The sequence below is a fragment of the Canis aureus genome, chromosome 38 (assembly GCF_053574225.1).
Source record: "Canis aureus isolate CA01 chromosome 38, VMU_Caureus_v.1.0, whole genome shotgun sequence".
Taxonomy (NCBI): Eukaryota; Metazoa; Chordata; class Mammalia; order Carnivora; family Canidae; genus Canis; species Canis aureus.
Window position 1 is genome coordinate 825,094 of NC_135648.1, and position 20,071 is coordinate 845,164.

At 45.2% G+C, this 20,071-nt stretch overlaps 2 protein-coding genes across 2 annotated transcripts in view; one reads left to right on the top strand and one right to left on the bottom strand.

Annotated features, from left to right (window-relative positions):
• The first annotated feature begins 10,973 nt into the window (after positions 1–10,973).
• On the top strand, positions 10,974–11,915 carry OR10Z1 (olfactory receptor family 10 subfamily Z member 1). Its single transcript, XM_077887223.1, has one exon. The coding sequence runs from the start codon at positions 10,974–10,976 to the stop codon at positions 11,913–11,915; it is 942 nt and encodes a 313-aa protein (XP_077743349.1).
• Positions 11,916–15,293: 3,378 nt separating this feature from the next.
• SPTA1 (spectrin alpha, erythrocytic 1) overlaps positions 15,294–20,071 on the bottom strand; it is a 66,768-nt gene continuing 61,990 nt past the window's right edge. The window contains exons 48-52 of the mRNA XM_077886588.1: positions 18,522–18,709; positions 17,600–17,653; positions 17,044–17,190; positions 16,253–16,397; positions 15,294–15,736 (exon numbers count right to left, since the gene is read on the bottom strand). Coding sequence (XP_077742714.1) covers positions 15,611–15,736; positions 16,253–16,397; positions 17,044–17,190; positions 17,600–17,653; positions 18,522–18,709 — 660 coding nt within the window. The 3' untranslated portion in view covers positions 15,294–15,610. The remainder of the gene's footprint in view (positions 15,737–16,252; positions 16,398–17,043; positions 17,191–17,599; positions 17,654–18,521; positions 18,710–20,071) is intronic.

Sequence of the window (20,071 nt, forward strand, 5' to 3'; positions counted from 1 at the left end):
TATGTGGACAAGCTTTCCTAACCAATGATTTTCTATTTGACCCGGAGACAGATGCCCAGATTAAACATATAACATCTTTAGCTCAACTCCAACAACGACTCCAACAACTATCCAATAAGCAGCCATGGGAAAAAGGACCTCCTATATATCAACTGGGGGATCTGGTGTTGGTTAAAACTTTACACACTAATTCCCTGTCAACGAATGAAAGATGGGAAGGACCATATCCTGTCATTCTCTCTATTCCAACTGCTGTTAAAGACTCAGGTCTTTTTTTTTTTTAAGTATTTTATTTATTTATTCATGAGAGACACAGAAAGAGAGGCAGAGATGCAGGCAGAGGGAGGAGAAGCAGGCTCCAGGCAAGGAGATCCAGGTGGGACTCGATCCCGGGACTCTGAGATCAGGCCCTGAGCTGAACGCAGACACTCAATCACTGAGCCACCCAGGTGTCCCAAGATTCAGGTCTTGAATCCTGGATTCATCAGTCCCATATTAACGAGTGGACATGAGACCTCAATAGTCTTACAAGTGACCCTCCAGCCTATTCCTGTGAGCCCATAGAAACCCTCCATTTACTACTCAAAAAACAAGGCAAGTAAACCTAAGAGCCATGATTTTGGAGTTACTTTTACTATGGAATAATATACATTTTAACATCCTGGGCTGTCAATATAACTGTGGGGGGAAACTTAACTCTCCAAAGCTGGTCCAACTGTTCTTTGCCTGTTAGCCCCATAGTGTGGAAAGAAGAAAATACTGTTATTTATGAACAGAAAATGCCCAACACTTCCTGTTTCACCAACTTAACAGATCAGTCCCACAAAGAAAATAAAAATTATACCGTGCAACTGGCTGCCAAGACATTAATGGATGCAGGAAAATACACCTGTGTAAAAATGCAAAAAAAAAAAAAAAAAAAAAAGACCTCCCAATATTGACTACAAAAGTTCTTTTCCCACTAAGGTCACTATAAACCCCGACCCCAGGACACTGTTGGCTGCATCCAATTTTTGGATACATATGGCTCTCGGTGTCATGAATCAACCTTGTTTTTGTATTGCCAACAGTTACTCCCCACAAAGTTGGCTTTTCAATAGCCTACTAGGTGTGGGGGCCTCCCAGGCTGAAATATTATGACTCAACAAGCATCTTACTACTCAGCTTCAAGCTTCTTCTCTGCAATTCAGGCCTCCAATATGTCTAAAACATATAGTTCAAGCCAATTGCATATGCATAGCCTGCAGTAAGCCTACTAATCAATGCAACTTTACCTTACACCTCCCATCCTCAACTAGTGACTTACACCTACCAAGAGGATGGGCCTTATTTTGTGTTGATATGGCCTATTACATCATTCCTAAATGATTCTTGGGATTATATACTGTAGGCATACTAGGACTATTACTTTTCCTACCTCCAGCATCCCTTTACCAATGAGGACTGCCTCATCTACTTCCCAATTGCAATGATAATGTGGTTCTCATATCGGATGGGGAAGTAGCAGCCTTAGCTCTCTCATTAGTAGGCCTCCCAGCACTAGGAAAAGTCATACACCATGAGATAAAGCAAACTGTTTGCTCAGAAGAACCTTAAATGACACGTCCCAAGCACTGGATGCTCTAAATTAAGAACTGAGTGAAATTAGGGCAGGATTTCTAGAAAGTCGGGCAACCATTGATTACTTACTATGTTAACAGCACTTAGGTTGTAAAGAGTTTTCAAACATGTGCTGTTTTAATATAACTGACAGTTCTTACAAGGCCTTGCGATTAATAAATGACATCTGAGCTCAACTGGACAAAATCAGAGTCTCTCCAGGGTTGTTTGGCTCGGAAACTGGGGTCAAAATTTCAGAGTTGCCATCTTACTCATAGAAATAATTGCTGGATTTTGTCTTTTTCTCTGTTTGTCGGTGCCTGTGTTGCCTCATGCCTTCCAACATCTCTTGGGATCCATACCATGAACCTCTTAACCGACCCCTGAGAATACTCTGACTGCCGTCCCCTCACACTGTCCCTTTTCAGCCTGAGGCAGCCAGAGCAGTCATCATCCATTCCCTAATGGCAGTGAGGGTTACTCTTCCAGGGGAAAGAATGATGCAGGTGGGGCTAGGCAGGGAAAGAGAAGGGAAAGGCCCAGAGTCAGGCTCCCATAGATCCCAAGGACACCAAATGGCTCCAACTCAGGCTCCTACCCATCCCAAGGAAACAGATAAGACAGGAAAAACAGAGAAAAAAGGAAATTAGGTTCTCTGGCTCCCCAGTGTTCAGGAGTATCTCCCTTTGATGGTTACCAGGCGATCCCGGAGACTCACCAGACCCCAAAACAGCCGAATGCCAATCCCTTGAGACAGCACAAGGAAATCTCCAGGCCGTGGGCTCCCTGGTTAGGTTCTCAATGAAAGGCCAGCCCGAAAGCCCTCGGTGGCAGTCCTGTCGGGACTCCTGTCACTTTACTTAATACACTTCTATCACTTTACTCACTCTCCTGTGCCCGCGAGATTCAGTCTTCGACCCCATGAGCAGGAACCAAGCTCTCCTGTATCAAAACCAAGAGTCAGAGGCTTAGCCGACTGTGCCACCCAGGTGCTCCTCAGGCTCCTTCTAACATACCATTTGGAGGACAGCCTGGTTTCACATAATATGCCATGTCCTCTCCTAAACAGCCCAGAGGGCTGGTGTTCAAATCCATCACTAAATTCAGAAGCATTTGAAAAATGCAAAGGATCAGCAATACATATTCCAAGAGAGGCCGTTCCTTATATAATTCTTACCAAACTGATGTGCTGAACACCTACTTGGTGAACCATCAGCAGTAGAGGAATTTCAGACCCTCCTCCTCCTTCTGACCTATTCTGAAAGTCGATGTGTGTAGGCGGGTGGGGGTGTTATGCCCCACCCTACCCTCACTCATCTCTGAAGTGATCCCTAAATCAACTTGTATTAAATTTAATTTGGGAAATGGAATCACTGACAAAAGAAATAAACACCCTTTCCAAACTCAGAGAGAAATGATCATTTGAAGAAAACGCAGGGACAATTAATTGTGAGGAAAACAGAGTCAGATCATCTTCAAGAGTTTCCTACCTTGTGTAATGTATCAGGGCCCCGGAGCCCAGTCACGGTTAGGGTTATATCCTCCCACGATGGTCTTCCCACTGTTGGAAGCGTGCTTTGCTCTTCACTCAGAAGAGACAGAGATCCCCTGAGTAAAAGTCATTGGTCTTCATCACTCCTAGTTTAGTGACCCTGGAAAGTCCATGCACCTTCTGGGTCTAAGTTTCACTAGCTGGGGAGTGAAGAGAGGGCCCCGAGTTTGTGCAGGCTTCAGCTCCCTGTGGCCCCAGAGCTCCCGAGGTCAGCTGTGAGGCTGGGCCACACGCGATACGGTCTGTTTCTACCACTCACAAAATCACAGAGGCTACGCACCTTTTCTCCTACCAGCTTAGAGATATTGTCTGATTGTCATGAGGGCCTGAGGTTCCTCAGCTCGAGAGCTTTGGCTCTGGCTAGGAGACCCCCAGGGATTCCTCTCTCCTTTCATCAGAGGGAGCAAGAGAACTTTCTCACTCAACTTAGTAATTTTCTCTCATTAGTTACAGGATCTTGTGTAACGTGTGGCAAGTACAACTCTGCTGGGGACTCTCTGGGGATCGAAGAGTTGCAGAGTTCCTATTCTGTGCGCTAATTCACAAGTTCTGTCTTGGCAGAGAGGGGAATGAGGCACGTCCCTAATGCTCCCTCCCCCACTCTCACCCTCCTGGGTATTTGGGGTGTTGGAAGACCTCACCCTGAGGAGGAACCATCTCTTCTTGCTGGTGGAGGAAAGAAGACGGAGCCAACGAAAAGTGAATAGCACTGTTGTGTGCTCAGGGCGGAAACTGCCCAGGCAAGAGGGGACAAGCTGGAGCAGAGTGGTCACAGGAAGAGAACTGCTGGGAAAGATGGAAAATGAGAAGGCTGGGCCTCCAGTTCCTGGTAGAATGTGATACGTCGTTGTAGTCCAGCGCTTGCAACCGTGAAATGACATAAAATTGATTAAATAAATATATTTCAAAAGAATCATACGCATGTATATGTAGGTGTGTATGTATATATATGATAATGAGATTTTCAAAAATTTTTATTTATTTATTTCAGAGAGAGAGAGAGAGCACAAGTTGGGAGGAATGACCAAGGGAGAGGGAGGAGCAGACTCTCTGCTGAGCATGGAGCTAGATGTGGGTTGAATGAGAAAGTTCTCTCTCTCTCTCTCTTTTTAAAGGTTTTATGTATTTCTTCATGAGAGACACACAGAGAGAGAGGGAGAGACCCCGGCAGAGGGAGAAGCAGGCTCCATGCAGGGAGCCCGACGTGGGACTCAATCCCGGGACCCCGGGGTCATGCCCAGGGCTCAAGACAGAAGCCCAACTGCTGAGCCCCCCAGGCATCCCAAGAAAGTTCTTTTGTCTCTCTGTTGAAAGGACAGAAGAATCCCTGAGGGTCTCCTAACCTGCGCCAAATGTTTTAAAACACTTGAAGAATATGTGCAAATGGGGAATAAGCACTTGAAAAGGTGGTCAACTTACCAGTCAACGGGAAATGTAAGTTAAAAACACAGTTTGATTCCATTATACAACTATTAGAATGTCTTTGAAAAAAGAAAATTGGCCATACTAGTGTCGGTGAGGTTTGGAAGAAGTGTAACTCGTACACTATTGTCGGGAATGTAAAAACTACAAAATAGTTCAAAATTTTGGAAAGTAGTTCACCAATTTCTTACAAATTCCTATCTCTTCAAGTTGCAGGCAAAACAGTCTATAGTCACATTTCTCAGGACTCCTATCTCAATAAGGCTAACAAGTCTGGAATGAACTCAACAATCCTAAAATGACTCTGAAAGATGAAATGGAAGAGAGGGATTGACCCAGGACCTCAGTCCTTGAAGAACACCACCACCGTGGGCTCCTAGCATTTCTTTTTATGCCCCGTGTATTCTGGGTCAGGGTGCAGAGAGCCCTGTGACCTGTAATCCGAAAATGTCTACGGGCAAAGGCAGAAACAAAGCAAAAATAAGTAAATAAATAAAAGCTAAGGCTGTTCTCTCAGGCAAAGAATCAAGAAAGGGGAAGCTCAGCAGGAACTTAGTGGGAGACCTATAGCCAGTGGCGGTGGCGACCCTAATCTGCCTGCACCTGCCAGCCAGGCCTCATCCCACAGCAGCATCGCCCGCAGAGCCTACGGGGTAACCTACCCACACCTCACACCAAGAAAAATCATATCCTGAGCCACAGGACAAACCACAAGAAGCATTTTTTAAGTTTTTAGTTTAATTCCACTTTGCTAACATACAGTATTATATTAGTTCCAGGTGCACAATATAGTGATTCTGCGCTTCCACACATCAGCTGATGCTCATCCCAAGTGCACACACGCCTTAATGGCCATCACCTATTTAACTGCAAGAAATTTAAAGGCCTAGAAATCATACGGAGGACGTGTGGTTCTCTAACCATAATGGAGTCAAGTTAGGAATCAAGAACAGAAAGACAATAGGAAAATCTATAAACACATGGATATTAAGCAATATTAAGCAATCCATGGTCATAAGCAATTGAGGTCTCAAAGGAAATAAAAATAATTCATAGAACTGAACCAAAATGAGATTGCGACATATCAAGATGTGTGGGATGCAGCTAAAGCATCTATTAGAGAAGAGCAGAGGTCTCTAATAATGATTTAAATTCCTATGTCAAGAAACTAGAAAAAAAAATAACAACATTGATCTCCAAGGTGATTTATAGGCTTAATGCAATCCTTTCAAAATCCCAGAAAGGTTTTTATTTATTTTTATTTGTCATTTATTTACTTTTTTTTTTTTTTTTTTTTTTGGTAGAGAGTGACAAACACATTCTAATTCACTTGAAGAGGAACAGGTCCTGGAATACCCACCACACTCATGAAAAAAGAAGAATCAAGTGGAAAGCACCTCGCCCACGGAGCTACATAATCAGGACGGTGTGATGCTGACGGGCTCTCAAAGCCTGACTCAACTTTGTGGTTTCTGAGAGCCTCCCAGCCTGAACCTCCCTCGCCCTGGCCTCCGCCTCCCAGCCGGGCCCTGTCCTGCCTGCCCCTGTGGTCACTCCCTTGGGGTCCCCGGGGGCAGGCGGGCTCCAGCCGTGGGCCCGGGAGTCAGCGCCCTGGCCCGAGAGCTGCCCCCATATTTCTTCAGGCGGAGAGATAAATATATGCACACACACATGTAACACCCCCCTGCATATGAGCCTCCCTATTGCATATATTGATATTTTAACTGCACTCTTATAGCTCATTTAAAAAAAAATGTATTCGATGGAATTTAGATGCAGCGGTAATTTGCTTGGAGCTTCCACTTAAAAATATATCTTGCATTTTTCTCTATGAACTTCTCTGATATATGTGTACATACATATTTATTTATTTATAAGTTTTCGATCACCTTACCATACTTCCTGGCAAACAAAACATTTTTTTAATGTTTTTATCATATTTTATATCCAGGAGAAAAGCGGATTAAATGTGAAAATTCAAATTTTATTATAGAATTATCCCTGAACAAAAGTAGTGTTTTATTTATTTATTTTTTTTTAAAAGTAGTGTTTTAAAAATTACCTTATACATCAATGAATGTTTCTTCTTTGCTGAAATAAGACAGCTCAGGATCAATTTTATTCCCCAAAATTTTTTTTTAAGAAAAGCAGTGCTACTCAATTTCTTAAATTTTTTAAAAATATTTATTTATTTAAAAAAATAAAAAATAAAAAATAAAATAAAAAACAAAAATAAAATAAAAAATAAAAATAAAAATAAATAAATAAATGAATGAATGAATAAATAAATAAATAAAATTCTTTTTAAGTTCTTTAATAGTTGAACGGTCTATCATCAAAAGTTATTTTTAATAATTAGTTGGATAATAATTTTATTCCACCACATTACATGGGGCTTAAAAAGAAATCTTTTTTCTACTTTCTCAAAAACAACGATGTGCAATCGAAATTCCAACGATGTGGAATCTTTCAACGATGTGGAATCTAATTGACCTGAAAAACTATTCATTGACTATCATTAACATTCAATTTTTCAGTTTCTGAAAAATTTATCATAATAGGGTTTCCAGTTATCACGAAACGATAGTCAGCTATGATTATCTCTTACTTATAAATATGTTGCCTTTCTATATTCAGAAGTTTGAGGAAAATAAAAATATTCTGGATTTCAGCCACTTTGCTCAGCAGATTTTATTAAAATCCCCTTGGCCTGGAGCATGCCTTAGCCGCCTACCTATTCACCTAACTTGGAAAAGGCTGGAGTTACAGACTTCGTTCCCTGGGTGCAGGAAACTGTGATAAAATCCAGCCGAGAGCAACCAGGCCGAGCGGAGAGCCCTGCCTCATTCCTCCCACTCGGTGCAGCCGAGAACCCCACAAATTACAGGAAAACCCACAGGAGAGGCCCTGGGAGTGCTGCGAGGGCCAGAGCGGCCAGGACTGGGGCCTGCAGCGCGGGCTGGGCCCTGACCCGGTTCCTGGGGGCCCTGAGCTGCCCAGCCTGCCAGCTTCTGAGGTCACGAACCTGCACACCCCAACCAGACGCCCTCCTCCCTCCAAGACAAAGACACAAACAAGCAGCAAACGCCCCAGCTGCTGATTTTATTGGGCTTTTCCGTGTTTTTTCTAGTCCTCTTTCCTGCTTCCATCTTTGCTATTTCCTGCTTTCTGTCCTCGGGGTTGGCGTGTTCTTTTTCTAGGGAAGTCAGGTGTGCAGGTAGGTCATTTGTTTGGGACCTTCCTTCTCCGGGGAGGTTACTTAGCAGTATCGACTTTCCTCTTACAGGTGCTTGTGACGCATCTCCTCGTTTCAGTGTGTCTACGTGGCAAGATGATGTATATAGTTTTTGATTTCTCTTTTGGGTTCTTCCCTGACCCATTCGTTATGCAGGAGTGTTTTTCAGTTTGTATTTCCAAAACTAGTCAAGTCTGAGTTCAAGACCTAGAACATTTCCACCATTTCGGGAAGTTCCTTCCTGCTCCTATCCAATCAGAGCCACGGGGGCCAGGAGCGAAACCATTATAAGACTTTCTTGTTCTTTAAATTCATAAATGGGGGGACGCCCGGGTGCTCAGCGGTTGAGCGTCTGCCTTTGGCCCAGGGCGTGATCCTGGAGACCCAGGATCGAGTCCCACGTCGGGCTCCCTGCATGGAGCCTGCTTCTCCCTCTGCCTGTGTCTCTGCCTCTCTCCCTCACTGTGTGTCTCTCACGAATAAATAAATAAAATATTTTTTTTAAAGCATATACCTGTTTAAAAATTGTAACAACGTGTTAGCAGATTTAAATGAATGCAATCATGTTATTGCAACTTTCTGATATTTTAACTGGAAATAATCCAATGTTAAGTTTAACTGGAGTGGGTTAAATTAAAAATGTCTGCTATCGTCTCTAGATTGACAGATAAAACAATAGCATGAGGAAAATTACCAGAAAGGCAATGGTTGTACTAATGTGATAATAATTTCCATCTCTGCTCATCTTCTGACTGATGCACATCACCAAGCTCGGTGGTTAAGAGACGTGTCCCTGGACACTCTCCATACTGTGCTGCCACCTGGCTGTGTCATCTTCAGCAAGGGATTTAATTTTTCTGTGCCTTAGTCTTCTTATCTGAAAAGGGAGGGCAAATCATAAAACTCTTTAAACATCCTGAGCTTTCGGTTCATCTAATGAGGTTAACAAAATGTCTAGCATTGAACGCGCATTGACAATTATCATTATCGTTTCTACTGAATCAGCAGATGGATGAAAATGTGTATTGGAGGCGTGTGGTCACACGGCTGGTGTAGCAGGGGGGAGAAATGCACGTTGGGTGAAGAGTTAGATGACATGATTAACTCTGGACTTTCTGAACATTTTCAAGTTTCTTTTTTTTTTTTTTTATTCATTTATGATAGTCAGAGAGAGAGAGAGCGAGAGAGAGAGGCAGAGAGAGAAGCAGGCTCCATGCACTGGGAGCCTGATGTGGGATTCGATCCTGGATCTCCAGGATCGCGCCCTGGGCCAAAGGCAGGCGCCAAACCGCTGCGCCACCCAGGGATCCCCATTTTCAAGTTTCAAGACAATCTGAGTGATGGATTGAAAACCTGGACACAGCTACTGCAATATGGTGGAAAGAGGATAAAGGTAATGTTGCTTTTAAAAAGATGTGTCCGGGGCGCCTGGGTGGCTCCGTCGGTTGAGCGTCTGACCTTTGATTACAGCTCAGGTCGTGGTCTCAGGGTGGTGAGATGGAGCTTGGGCTCCGCACTCAGCAAGGAGTCTACTCGAGAGTCTCCCTCTGTCTTTCCCCCCTGGGCTCGCTTCCTCTCTCTCCAAAATAAATAAATAAATCTTTTTAAAAATTTGATAAAATGAAAAGATGTGTCTGAGAGAAGTGGAGTGGACAGATGAGGATGTGGGAAGAAGGTAAGCCAGGGGAACGAGGGGGGTCTCAGTATAGGACCATGAGTGTGTGCGTGCGCCTTTGGACCTGGACATGCCCCGGGAACGCTCCTCTCCCGCTCTTGAGACAACAGCAGGGGCAGGTGAATTCCTGGGTTCTTATTATGCATCTTACAGGGAGACTTTAAGAGCATGAATCTGAGTTCTGAGATCCTGGATGGGTCACTGAAACTGGCGGGCTCGGTATCCTCTTCTATAAAATGCAACCGTCAACCCTTTTCACCAGGTCATTTTAAGTGTTAAAAGAGACTTAACATATGAGAAAGATAAATGTTATAGTTGGCACATAACGGAATTACTGTTTGAATCACGATCCTAGCGTCTCTTTGCTCACATTTCCTCTTCTGCCTTCCCCAAAAGAATATTCATGGCTAATGACAAGCACGGTTGAGGGTGCTTCCTGAAACAGCACCCGAGGGGGACTGGTGACCCTCAGAGGGAGAAGCTGTTTTGACAGAAGCGGAGATGACTCACCTCCTGGGGCCTCGGGAATGTCTTGGTATCACTTGGGAACATCACCTATTGCTCAGAGGAGGGGCGTCTGAGACGGGTCTCAGGTGTCCTGCAGGCAGGGCGGTGGGGAGGCATCTTGCTGCGCAAAGCAGGGCCCTCCTCACCCTGAGCCTCCCCGCATGAGCGGAGAGCCCTCTCTTGCCCAGGCACGACCCTGAGGGGCCCACCTCTTCCCTGAGCTCCGATGCTTCTTCCCTCGGTGCTCGGCCTGGCCTCACATGGGAGAGACTTGGGGGTGGGGGCAGCACAGAAGAGGCCTTGTCACGGAGCTCCGTGCTCACGGGGGCACACACCTCCCCGTGTCCGAGAAGAGTCGCCATCGTTTGGGGGAAGGAATGTTAGATTAGGACCCAGACTTTTTTTTCTCTAGTGTTGGCTGTGTCACCCGACCTACAAAATGATCCCCAACAAGGACCGCACGCCACGTTCTCACGGGCAGCGACTACGTGCCCATATCTGTATTCTTTTTTTTTTTTTTCCATATCTGTATTCTTATGTGTGTGTAGGATGTTGGTATAAATGAAGTGTGGTGCACATCTACTTACTTCTGTGCTGTCTCAAAAGACAGGCATTTACAACGTGCCTGAAATATTTGTAAGTACGGCCCTTCATGGCCAATCTGCACGGCATAGAGTAGTTGAAAGTGTGAAATGGGCATGCCTGTGTATGAGCGCTTTGTGTGTGGTAGGCAGGTATGTATGTAGAGTCGTGTGTGTCTTTGTACCTGTGCACGTACCTGTATGCGTGTGAGAACGGATCCATATGTGTGTGGCTAATGCTATAAATTTCTGAGGTTTGGTTGTGATCAAAATCAGAGCTTTCTTATTGAGTTACAACAGGCACAAGGATATGAGAATCCACCTCACCCGCCTTCCTAAAGAAGCGAGGCCTCTGCCGGCGAGGTGGAAGGGAGCAGCACGTCTCCCGGGGTGCCACTCAGGATGGGACAGGCCAATGCAACCATCTGGAGGGGATTCGTCTTCCTGGGCTTCTCCAGCTTTGGGGAGCTGCAGCTCCTGCTCTTTGCACTATTCCTCTCCCTGTATCTTGTCACCCTGACCAGCAATGTCTTCATTATCGTAGTCATCCGGCTGGACAGCCATCTGCACAGCCCCATGTACTTCTTCCTTTCCTTTCTGTCTTTCTCTGAGACCTGTTATACACTGGGCATCATCCCTCGGATGCTCTCCAGCCTGGTCATGGGGAGCCAGGCCATCTCCTATGAGGGCTGTGCTGCCCAGATGTTCTTCTCCGCTTCATGGGCCTGTACCAACTGCTTCCTTCTGGCTGTCATGGGCTTTGACAGATACGTGGCCATCTGTGCCCCACTGCACTATACCAGCCACATGAATCCTACCTTCTGTGCCCAGCTGGTTGGCACCTCCTTCTTGACTGGATATCTCTTTGGGCTGGGAATGACACTGGTCATTTTCCAACTCCCATTCTGTGGTTCCCACGAGATCCAGCACTTTTTCTGTGACACGCCTCCAGTGCTGAGCCTGGCCTGCGGGGACACGGGGCCAAGTGAGCTGGGCATCCTCATCCTTAGCCTGCTGGTCCTCCTGGTCTCTTTCTGCTCCATTACCATCTCCTATGCCTACATTCTGACAGCAATACTGCGGATCCCCTCTGCCAAGGGGCGGAAGAAGGCCTTCTCCACCTGCGCCTCGCACCTCACCGTGGTCATTGTGCACTATGGCTGTGCCTCCTTCATGTACTTGAGGCCCAAAGCCAGTTACTCTCTGGAGCGAGATCAGCTTATTGCTGTCACCTACACCGTGGTGACTCCCCTCCTCAACCCCATTGTTTACAGTCTAAGGAATCGGGCTGTGCAGACAGCCCTGAGAAGTGCCTTCCGAGGAAAATTGCTGGGTAGAGGATGAAGGCTCCCCCAGAGGGACAGGCTCTTTTGTGTAGGGTGGACTGAGACCAGGAACCCAGGTCAGCAGGCCTGATACTCAGGGTCTCAGATCAAAGCTGTCCCACCCCTAACCCCGTGGGAGAGCCCCGTCCTGCTGCCTGCACTTTGGAATACGGAGCGGGGCTTCCCATTCTGTCCACCATGCTTAACTCACCCTGGGCTCAAGAATCTGAATTTCCACTTTCAGCCTCAGAGATGCCACCACCACAGAAGCCCCAATACAGTAAGTATTTTTCAGCTCTGCTGAACAAGACGGAAGCAGTTTGGCATGTTCAAGTTCAAAGTAGGGCTGGCTGGAGCCTTACAGGGATACCATAGAGATGTCTAAAATTCCTGCAATTAGACTATCCTACCTATAACGCTCTTCTAAGGTCTGAAACTAGGTGAGAATCCATTTGACGGATGAGTTTGAATGCTCCGTTAAATGAAAAGGCAGGTTGTTTTGTCTCCCTCATGGGGTGTCTTTCATCTTTTAAAACAATTTTTTAATATTGTTGTCCTTTCTATCTCTGACTCATCGTCACTTTGTGCTCTTCCTTGTAATTGGATCTCCCAGTTTATGGATTGTATCTCAGGGAAGACACATGTTTCCCATTTTCCTTGATTATTGTCACTGCTCTGTGACGGCCTCATGATCTTGGGTGTTGAGGACCTCCTCACTTGGCTCACTGTCTAGCATGGAGAGCGTCCCGTGGAATCCGTGGCAGACACGCTCTCCTGTGTATTGCACTTTCCACCTGCAATATGTCATGCACGGGACAGACGTCCTTAGAGACAAGTAAAAGTGTAATGAATTTACACAGCTGTCAGGTAGGAGTTTGAATATAGGCCCTGTAACTTACAGTGTGATGCTGGGTGAGTTAGCAGCCTGTCTCAGCCTCTATCTCCTCATCTGTAAAGTGGTTATCCCTGTAGTTTTGCACTGCTTACTAAACAGGACCATAGGTGCGAAGAATTTAGCACAATACCTGGATCATAATGATCTTCCAATACATGTCAGCTGATTTTATTGATAACATGCTAAGCAAAGTGATATTGGCTTTTAGTTTAGAGAGAGGTTAATCTCAGTGGAGACTCCGAGGCTTTGTGTCTAAGGTACTTGAATTTGTTCCTAACAGATGGGTAAGTTTTGAATGCAGTAAATGGGGAGAAAGTATATTCTGAAAGAGGGAACAGAGTAACTGAAGCCTCAATGGCAAGGCAACCTAGGCCTGTTTCAGAGTGTGGTGAGTTGTCCAGAGGTACTGAAAATGTGTCCCAAAAGACACCAAGTGAGGTTGGGGGAAGACTTCTTTGCAGACAGCAGCTTCAATACCTTGGTTCAGACTTGATCCCTTTGGCAGTGGGAGAGTAAATCTCTGAGCAGAGAGCAGAGTGGTATCAGGGACCTGGTTTTGGAGGGTTGATCCAGCAGCAGAGAGGAGGACAGATCTCAGCAGAGAGAAAACAGACGCAATGGGATCAGTAAGGAATCCATCGCCATCACCCTAAAAAAGAAATATCTGGAGCCCAGAACATACGTAGTGGGACTGGAAGCTGAAGAAAATTACAAACAGAAGAGATTTTTGAAAATGCAGGATTCACATAATTCAGCAACGAGTGAGCAGCAGGGCATGATTTAAGAGAGAGAACTTATAGAGTAACTTACAGAGAATCCATATTTTTCCATGCTCTCAGGGAAGAAGCACAGCCTCTAGTTAGAGCTTCATGGAAACTAAATTTGGGAGGAAGGAAGCCAGATCCCAGAGAAAAGAACAGGTTGGAGAGAGGTAGGAAAGTTGGTCAGATGGCCGCAAGGGGCTGGGTCTCAGAGAAAGGATCCTTTTCACCATTCAGGCTGGGAGTAATCTCCCCTTTGCACTGAGGCTGTCTGAGCAGATTCATTTCCAAAATCCATTCAGTCCATCTAGCATGACATTCCTTAAATGCACACTGGTGGGTAACGACGTTCCAAGAATTGCTAAGCAATTCTCAAAGGTCCTTCTGACTTCCAAATGTAATAACAATCTTATGTTTGGAAGGATGTAAAAAATCACACAGTGGGGGTGGGTTTCAGAACAGGTGTTCCTGGGAGCCAACCCTACAGACCAAGCCACAGGTGATCTGGGGTGGGGACAGGCAGAAAGAGTTTACAAAATCTTTCTAGGTGATTCAAATTCCCTCCTTTGCTGGGATGTGACCATGTGTTTGCAAGGACCAAACCATCCTTTCAGGGGCACATGTGCACACACACACACACACACACACACACACAGCAGAGGCCCCTCTAATGTGAACATGACCACATATGCTCAACTCCTGGCCCTCTGACAGCCTATTAAGATTGGAGACTCTGGAGTTTGATTTCTTGAGGTCAAAGTCTTGCCACATTTTAGGCATGCGACCTAGAGTGAGCTTCTTGCCTTTCTGTGCCTCCATTTCTCAGCCGTAGAATGAAACGAGAGTGGCACCTGTTTTAAAGGGCTCTTTAGGTGAAGATTAATATAGAATCTCCAGAGCAGTGCACACAACATAGCCATTGAGGATTGTTCGAAGGTTCTAGACAGCAACGCTTGCAGCTGCCCTATTTGTTGCCCCTTTGATGTAGTTTTAACCAAAATTCATTTAAGTGGCTCCTGGGACAGCATTTGTCCTTCCCTTTGTGGGAAGGATGGGGCTGAGACCAGGTAAGTGGTCCTATCCATGGGCTGGTGGCGGCGACCTCACAGGATACCAACGTTGTCACACAAGGTAGAGATAGTGACCGCAGGATTCTTGCCGGAAATGATACAATGGACTTTTTCCAAGTCCAGACAGATCGTCAGCATTGGCCTGAACACTCTTTGGAGACAACACCCCCTCTCCTTGTTTATTCTTAATTCTTCTTTTTTAAAATGATTCTGACTCTTAGTCTAAAAGGAGGCAGAAGTCAATCAAAACAAATATTCTTTTTATCACATTAAAATGTAAGAAAAAATGTGGAGACATGGAAGACAAAAGGAAGCCCTGCCCCGCCAGAACCTTGGCATTCTGAGAGTAATGACATCCTTTCTGATGGAGAAGGATGGAGAAGGGACAGATTGAGAAGAACACAGGTCTTCTTCTTCTTCTACAGATGAACTAAAATATTGGGGTTCTCCAGAATGTCAAATACTTTCATTTTCAAATGTAAGGATTTGTCTGCATTCCAAAACTCAAGAGAAACTCTTTGTAACTCGTCTTGGACTTTATCCTTCCTGCCATGGTTCTTGTTTGCAGTGTAATTAGCTGCCTGTGTTTAGAGGACAGTACGGTTCTCAGAAATATAGTAACATTTGATTTCACGTTGCCCTATTAAAAAGAAATACTCAAACAAATGAACTTTTTTAAAAAAGGAAATATTTTATTTCAAAATCAAAACAAAACAAAGTAATATAGATGCGGAGAACCTTACAAATAAAAAATTGAGACTTTGGTCCCTGAGTAGGGGGTTGCATACAAAATAAGCCTGTGATGCTTCCTCTCCCCTAGCTCGGTGAATGCCTTATTATCCCCCAAACCTGAGACGTTTCCAAATGCTTTAACACACACACATACACACCTATCTCCCCCTCCCCATACTTGCCTGTTTTCTTCCTCCCTCAGTACCAGTACTTCCCACCACACCAAGAGTTTCTATGATTCGGGAAAAACTGCTTATCAGTTGCCAAAGAACGAATTGGTGAAACCCACATAGTCGTAGCCAGCGAGGTGGCTTCGGCCTCGTGGGTCCTCGTACTGCTGCATATGGGAGGCACAGAACTGCACTTGTTCTGGGGTTAGGGCCTGAAACAAAAAGGAAAGAGATAAAGATATAGGGATTAAAAATAGCTGGCTCCTTGGGGCTGGCAATAGGCCCCATACCCAGGCCCCAGGGGGCAGAGAGACAGAGAAACAGCAGCCAGCCCTGTTCCTATCATGGACCTTCTCAGGAATCTGTAATGTCTAATGAATAAGACAAGCTCATCTTTTCAACTGAGCCCTTACCTTAGGAGTCTCATCTCATTTTGACTACTCACTTTATCCCATTTCCTAAATTTGGGTTATTAAAGAGATAGCCTTAAAAACTGAGCTTCAGGTTTGGAATTGACCCTTATAATCATTAGAGAATGACTGTAATTTTCATGCTGGGACAACATAAACTGAAGTGGTGAGCAAAGCAAGTGGTAACTTGTGCAGGACAATGTCTGAGCCAAAAACAACAACAGAAAAACTGGGTGGAGGAGGGTAGTTGTTAATGGTAGACTGCCAGGCCCGAGAGAAGCACGCTTGGATTGCCATGGGAGCAGACCGGAATCTGACCTGCTTCATGTCCTCTTTGGTAATATAGGCCTTGCCCTCTGCCAGGGCTTGGAAAGCATTCTCTATTTCATCGCTGGACTTGATGTTCTCTGACTCCTTGTCGATCAGGAACGAGGTGTAGTCCTCCAGTGAAACATAGCCCTTCCTGTGGAAGAAATGGGCTCCCCTCCTTGAGATTGTGGGCTGTGATCTCTATTTTGGCCCCAACGCTTCTCACCCTTGCAGCTAAGTAAACGCTGCCTCCCAAGCCCCAGCCTCCACACCCACGTGAGCCCTCCGGCTGGACTCTCCACACAGTCTGGGAGTCTTGATCAGCACCCCTTCCCAGGCACTTCAAACTTTTCAAATTGAGTTGAAGACCTCTATTTCTGGTCTTCTCATCCTTGGCATTAGAAAGAATCAGTCCCCAACAGTGAAGGGATCCCTCCAAGACTGTACTCCACCCGTCAAGCAAACAACCCCACCCCCACTGGTCGGCCTCCAAATCATCCAGGACCTTAGGACCTTATACACATGGCAGGATTCTTCTATCGAGGTCCATTTTCAGAATGAGCAGAGATTCAAAAATCAAACAGAAATCAGGAATTGGGCAGATTACTAGAGCCTGTGCCAGAGTTGGAACAGTGCCATGAGCTTCTGAGCTAATCCCATGAGGGCCCAATTCATGTCTGCTGGTCTATCTTCCTGTTCTCAAGATGAGTTAGTTACCTGTTTCATGGATCATTTCAATCTCTGTTCATTTCTCTAGACCCCATTCCCTACTGTGGTCTCATGTTTGGTCCTCTTCCTACCTCCCTGGATCAACAGCATCCAGGAACTTCTCAAACTTGGGCTCAGGTTCATCCTCCTCCACCATAGGCAAGTAATAATTGAGCCCCCTCAGGCAGGACCGGAAGTCTTTGTGGCTCAAGCGGCCTGTCAGATTCTCATCAAAATGTCTGAAGAACAAAAATATTTTGTCAAGTTCAATAGAGAACTAGGTTAGAACAGAGAAGAACAGTTCTTTTTGGATCAGCTGAGACTTTAACATGTCCACAGGTCATCAGAAAACTGAGTTAGGAGTTTGCCTGTGTTTCTGAAGGATTTTTAACCCAGTGAATGGAGCAAAGGCAATAAAATGTTGAGCATTTTGCCAATATATTGCCAATAAAATGAGAGCATGTATTTTCTGAAGTCCAGGCATCTCACAGACATAGTAAAAGTCATGACTTGAAGTTAATTAACACATCTAGATCTTCATTCAAGATCCTACCACACCAACAGTGAGGGGGAAAAATCAGTTATTTGGAGATTCATTCCAAATGGGTTGGAAAACAAGGAGCTGATCAACTATGAGGTTAAACTCACTTATAGGTTGTGCTAAACTCCTTCAGAGCCTCTTCACTCACACCTATGGTGTCTCTGAAAAGAAAAACATGAATTAGCTCATGAAATCAAACAGAAAAATAGCAGAAGACACAGAATTTGGAATGTAGAGGGATGTTAGTGGTTATTACACTACTCAGGTCATCCAGTTCAGGGGTTGGCAAACGATAGCCCATGGGCCAAATGTCGTCTGCCATTGCTTTTGTACAGTTTAATGAGCTACCTCAAAAGAGGAAGTGCTTCATTAAACATAAAAATTGCATGAAATTCAAGTTCCATTGTCCATAAATAGAATTTTACTGAAACATCGACACGTTCATGAATTTGTGGGCTGTCAACAGCCTGTTCTCTCTACGACAGTGGAGTGAATAGTTACAACAGAGACCACATGACTCAGCACACCTGACACATTAATGATCACTCTTTTTATAGGAAAAGTTTGCCAATTCCTGATCTAGACAATGATGCTGCCATTATTACCTAGACCTAAAGCTATTTTGATTTAATTAATTTATTTAGAAAAAATACCCAAACAAACAAGCGAGTTCTGCTCTTCTGGCTCTACACCTTGAATATTTCTTGCAGTCTAGACATTTGAGAGGGACTTTTACAAAAGGGATTGCTCCCCAGAGAGATCACATAAGATGGTGAAGGGACTCTTAGTTACTGGGTGATGAGTAGCTTCAGGGGGATGGCAGCACGATCTCCTGTTTCAAAATAGACTCCCATATAAAAAGAAATATTCTGTGGGACATGAGAGAGAAAGAGAGTTTTGATTCTGGAGATGATGATATCTCTGAAGCAGCTCTTTCATCTAATACCCCAAACTCTAGCCCCTGGGGCTAAGTTCTGACACCCGATACCACCCACACCCTGCCCAGCCCTGGTCATGGGTCCACAGTACTTGGCTTGGATCTGCTGTTCCAGGTTGTGCTGCATCCGCATCCCCAGCTGGTGGAGTTGGTCCCACTGCTGGGCCAGCCCAATAGTGCTGTACTTGATGTCCAGGACCAGAGCCTCTTCCAAACTGTCTCCCAGATCCTCAATTTTGGTCAGCTGGCGCTTCATGCCCTGGATCTCCTTCTGCTTCCGCTAGAAGAGACAAGAAGGAGAGAAGCAGTCACGCAGGGTACCGGCTCCAAACCAAGGGATGGTAGAGGAGATTAGGAGCTGAGGAGGTTGGGTCTCTCCTAATTGCTCCTTTTAAATTATTCTCGGGACTCGTCCTGTCCTCTGGGTAAAAGGAACTGCTCAGGAAATCCGCTTCTGTATTCCTCGTTTATGTGATGGTGGGAAGTTTAGGTGATGTGACCCCTGCCATTCTGGTCATCTGTAATATATAAACCTAAGAGCTTAATATATATATATATATATATATATATATATATATATATATACCTGTAGATATATATATATATACATACCTGTAGATATATATATACCTGTAGATAGATATAGATATACATGATCTTATTTATTTATTCATGAGAGACACAGAGACAGGGACAGAGACACAGGCAGAGGGAGAAGCAGACTCCCTGAGGGGAGCCCAATGTGGGACTCAATCCCAGGACCCCGGGGTCATACTCTGAGCAGAAGGCAGATGCTCAGCCACTGAGCCCCCCAGGTGCCCCAAGAGCTAGTAGTTATATGCTGTGGAAGAGGGGAGGAGCATTCCCAGCATGCCTGCGTGGCCCGCTCCCAGGGATCTGTGCCATAGGTTATCTGCTCTGGGGATTGTGGCTGAACTGCTGCCAACTCCCCTGCAGCCACTCAGGCCGACTTCCCCAGGATGCACCTGTTGTCCAGGCACATCCTCTGCCCATCGCCTCCATGCAGGTCATGCTTTCTCAACAGGGAAGTATTTGTCTCGAGTAGGGGAGGAGTGAATGGGTTCCGAGGAGGGGGATGGGTGGAAATACTAAGCACCTTACATGGTACAATAGCGTGTGGCCCTCCAGAGATCGGTCCTACCTGACAACATCTTACTCTTTATTACTGAAGTTCTTTCATTAGGGAGGAGTTGGATTTAATTAATTAAATGTTCTCGAGGTGGGACAATAGAAAATAAGGTTAAAAAACACTGTTCCAGCCCATTGCTACGCTCAGCTCTTGAGAGACCATCTGGATTTAATTATATTATCATGTCAAATGATGATAGCTTCTGCGTCTGTTTTCTTTCTTAGTGTCTTGCAGCGACTCTGCGATGCAGGGAATTAATGAATTCCATTGCAGAGACACGGAAATTAATGTGACTGAGCTAAACTAATGTCCGTGCTGGTGAAGCGGCGGCCAATGGCTAGAATGCAAATTGCTGGCAGGGTTGGGACTAGACTCTTACGTTCTTGACCTCAAGGCCAAGGAGTTTGCCTAAAAGTACTCTTAGGGTTGCCTTTACGCGGTCTTCCTCACACTCTTTGTGATTCTGGCACCATCCTCAGCCAAGCAAACATC

Excerpts from the sequence above, each read along its gene's own strand:
- OR10Z1 (XM_077887223.1), top strand. The coding sequence starts at position 10,974 with ATGGGACAGGCCAATGCAACCATCTGGAGGGGATTCGTCTTCCTGGGC.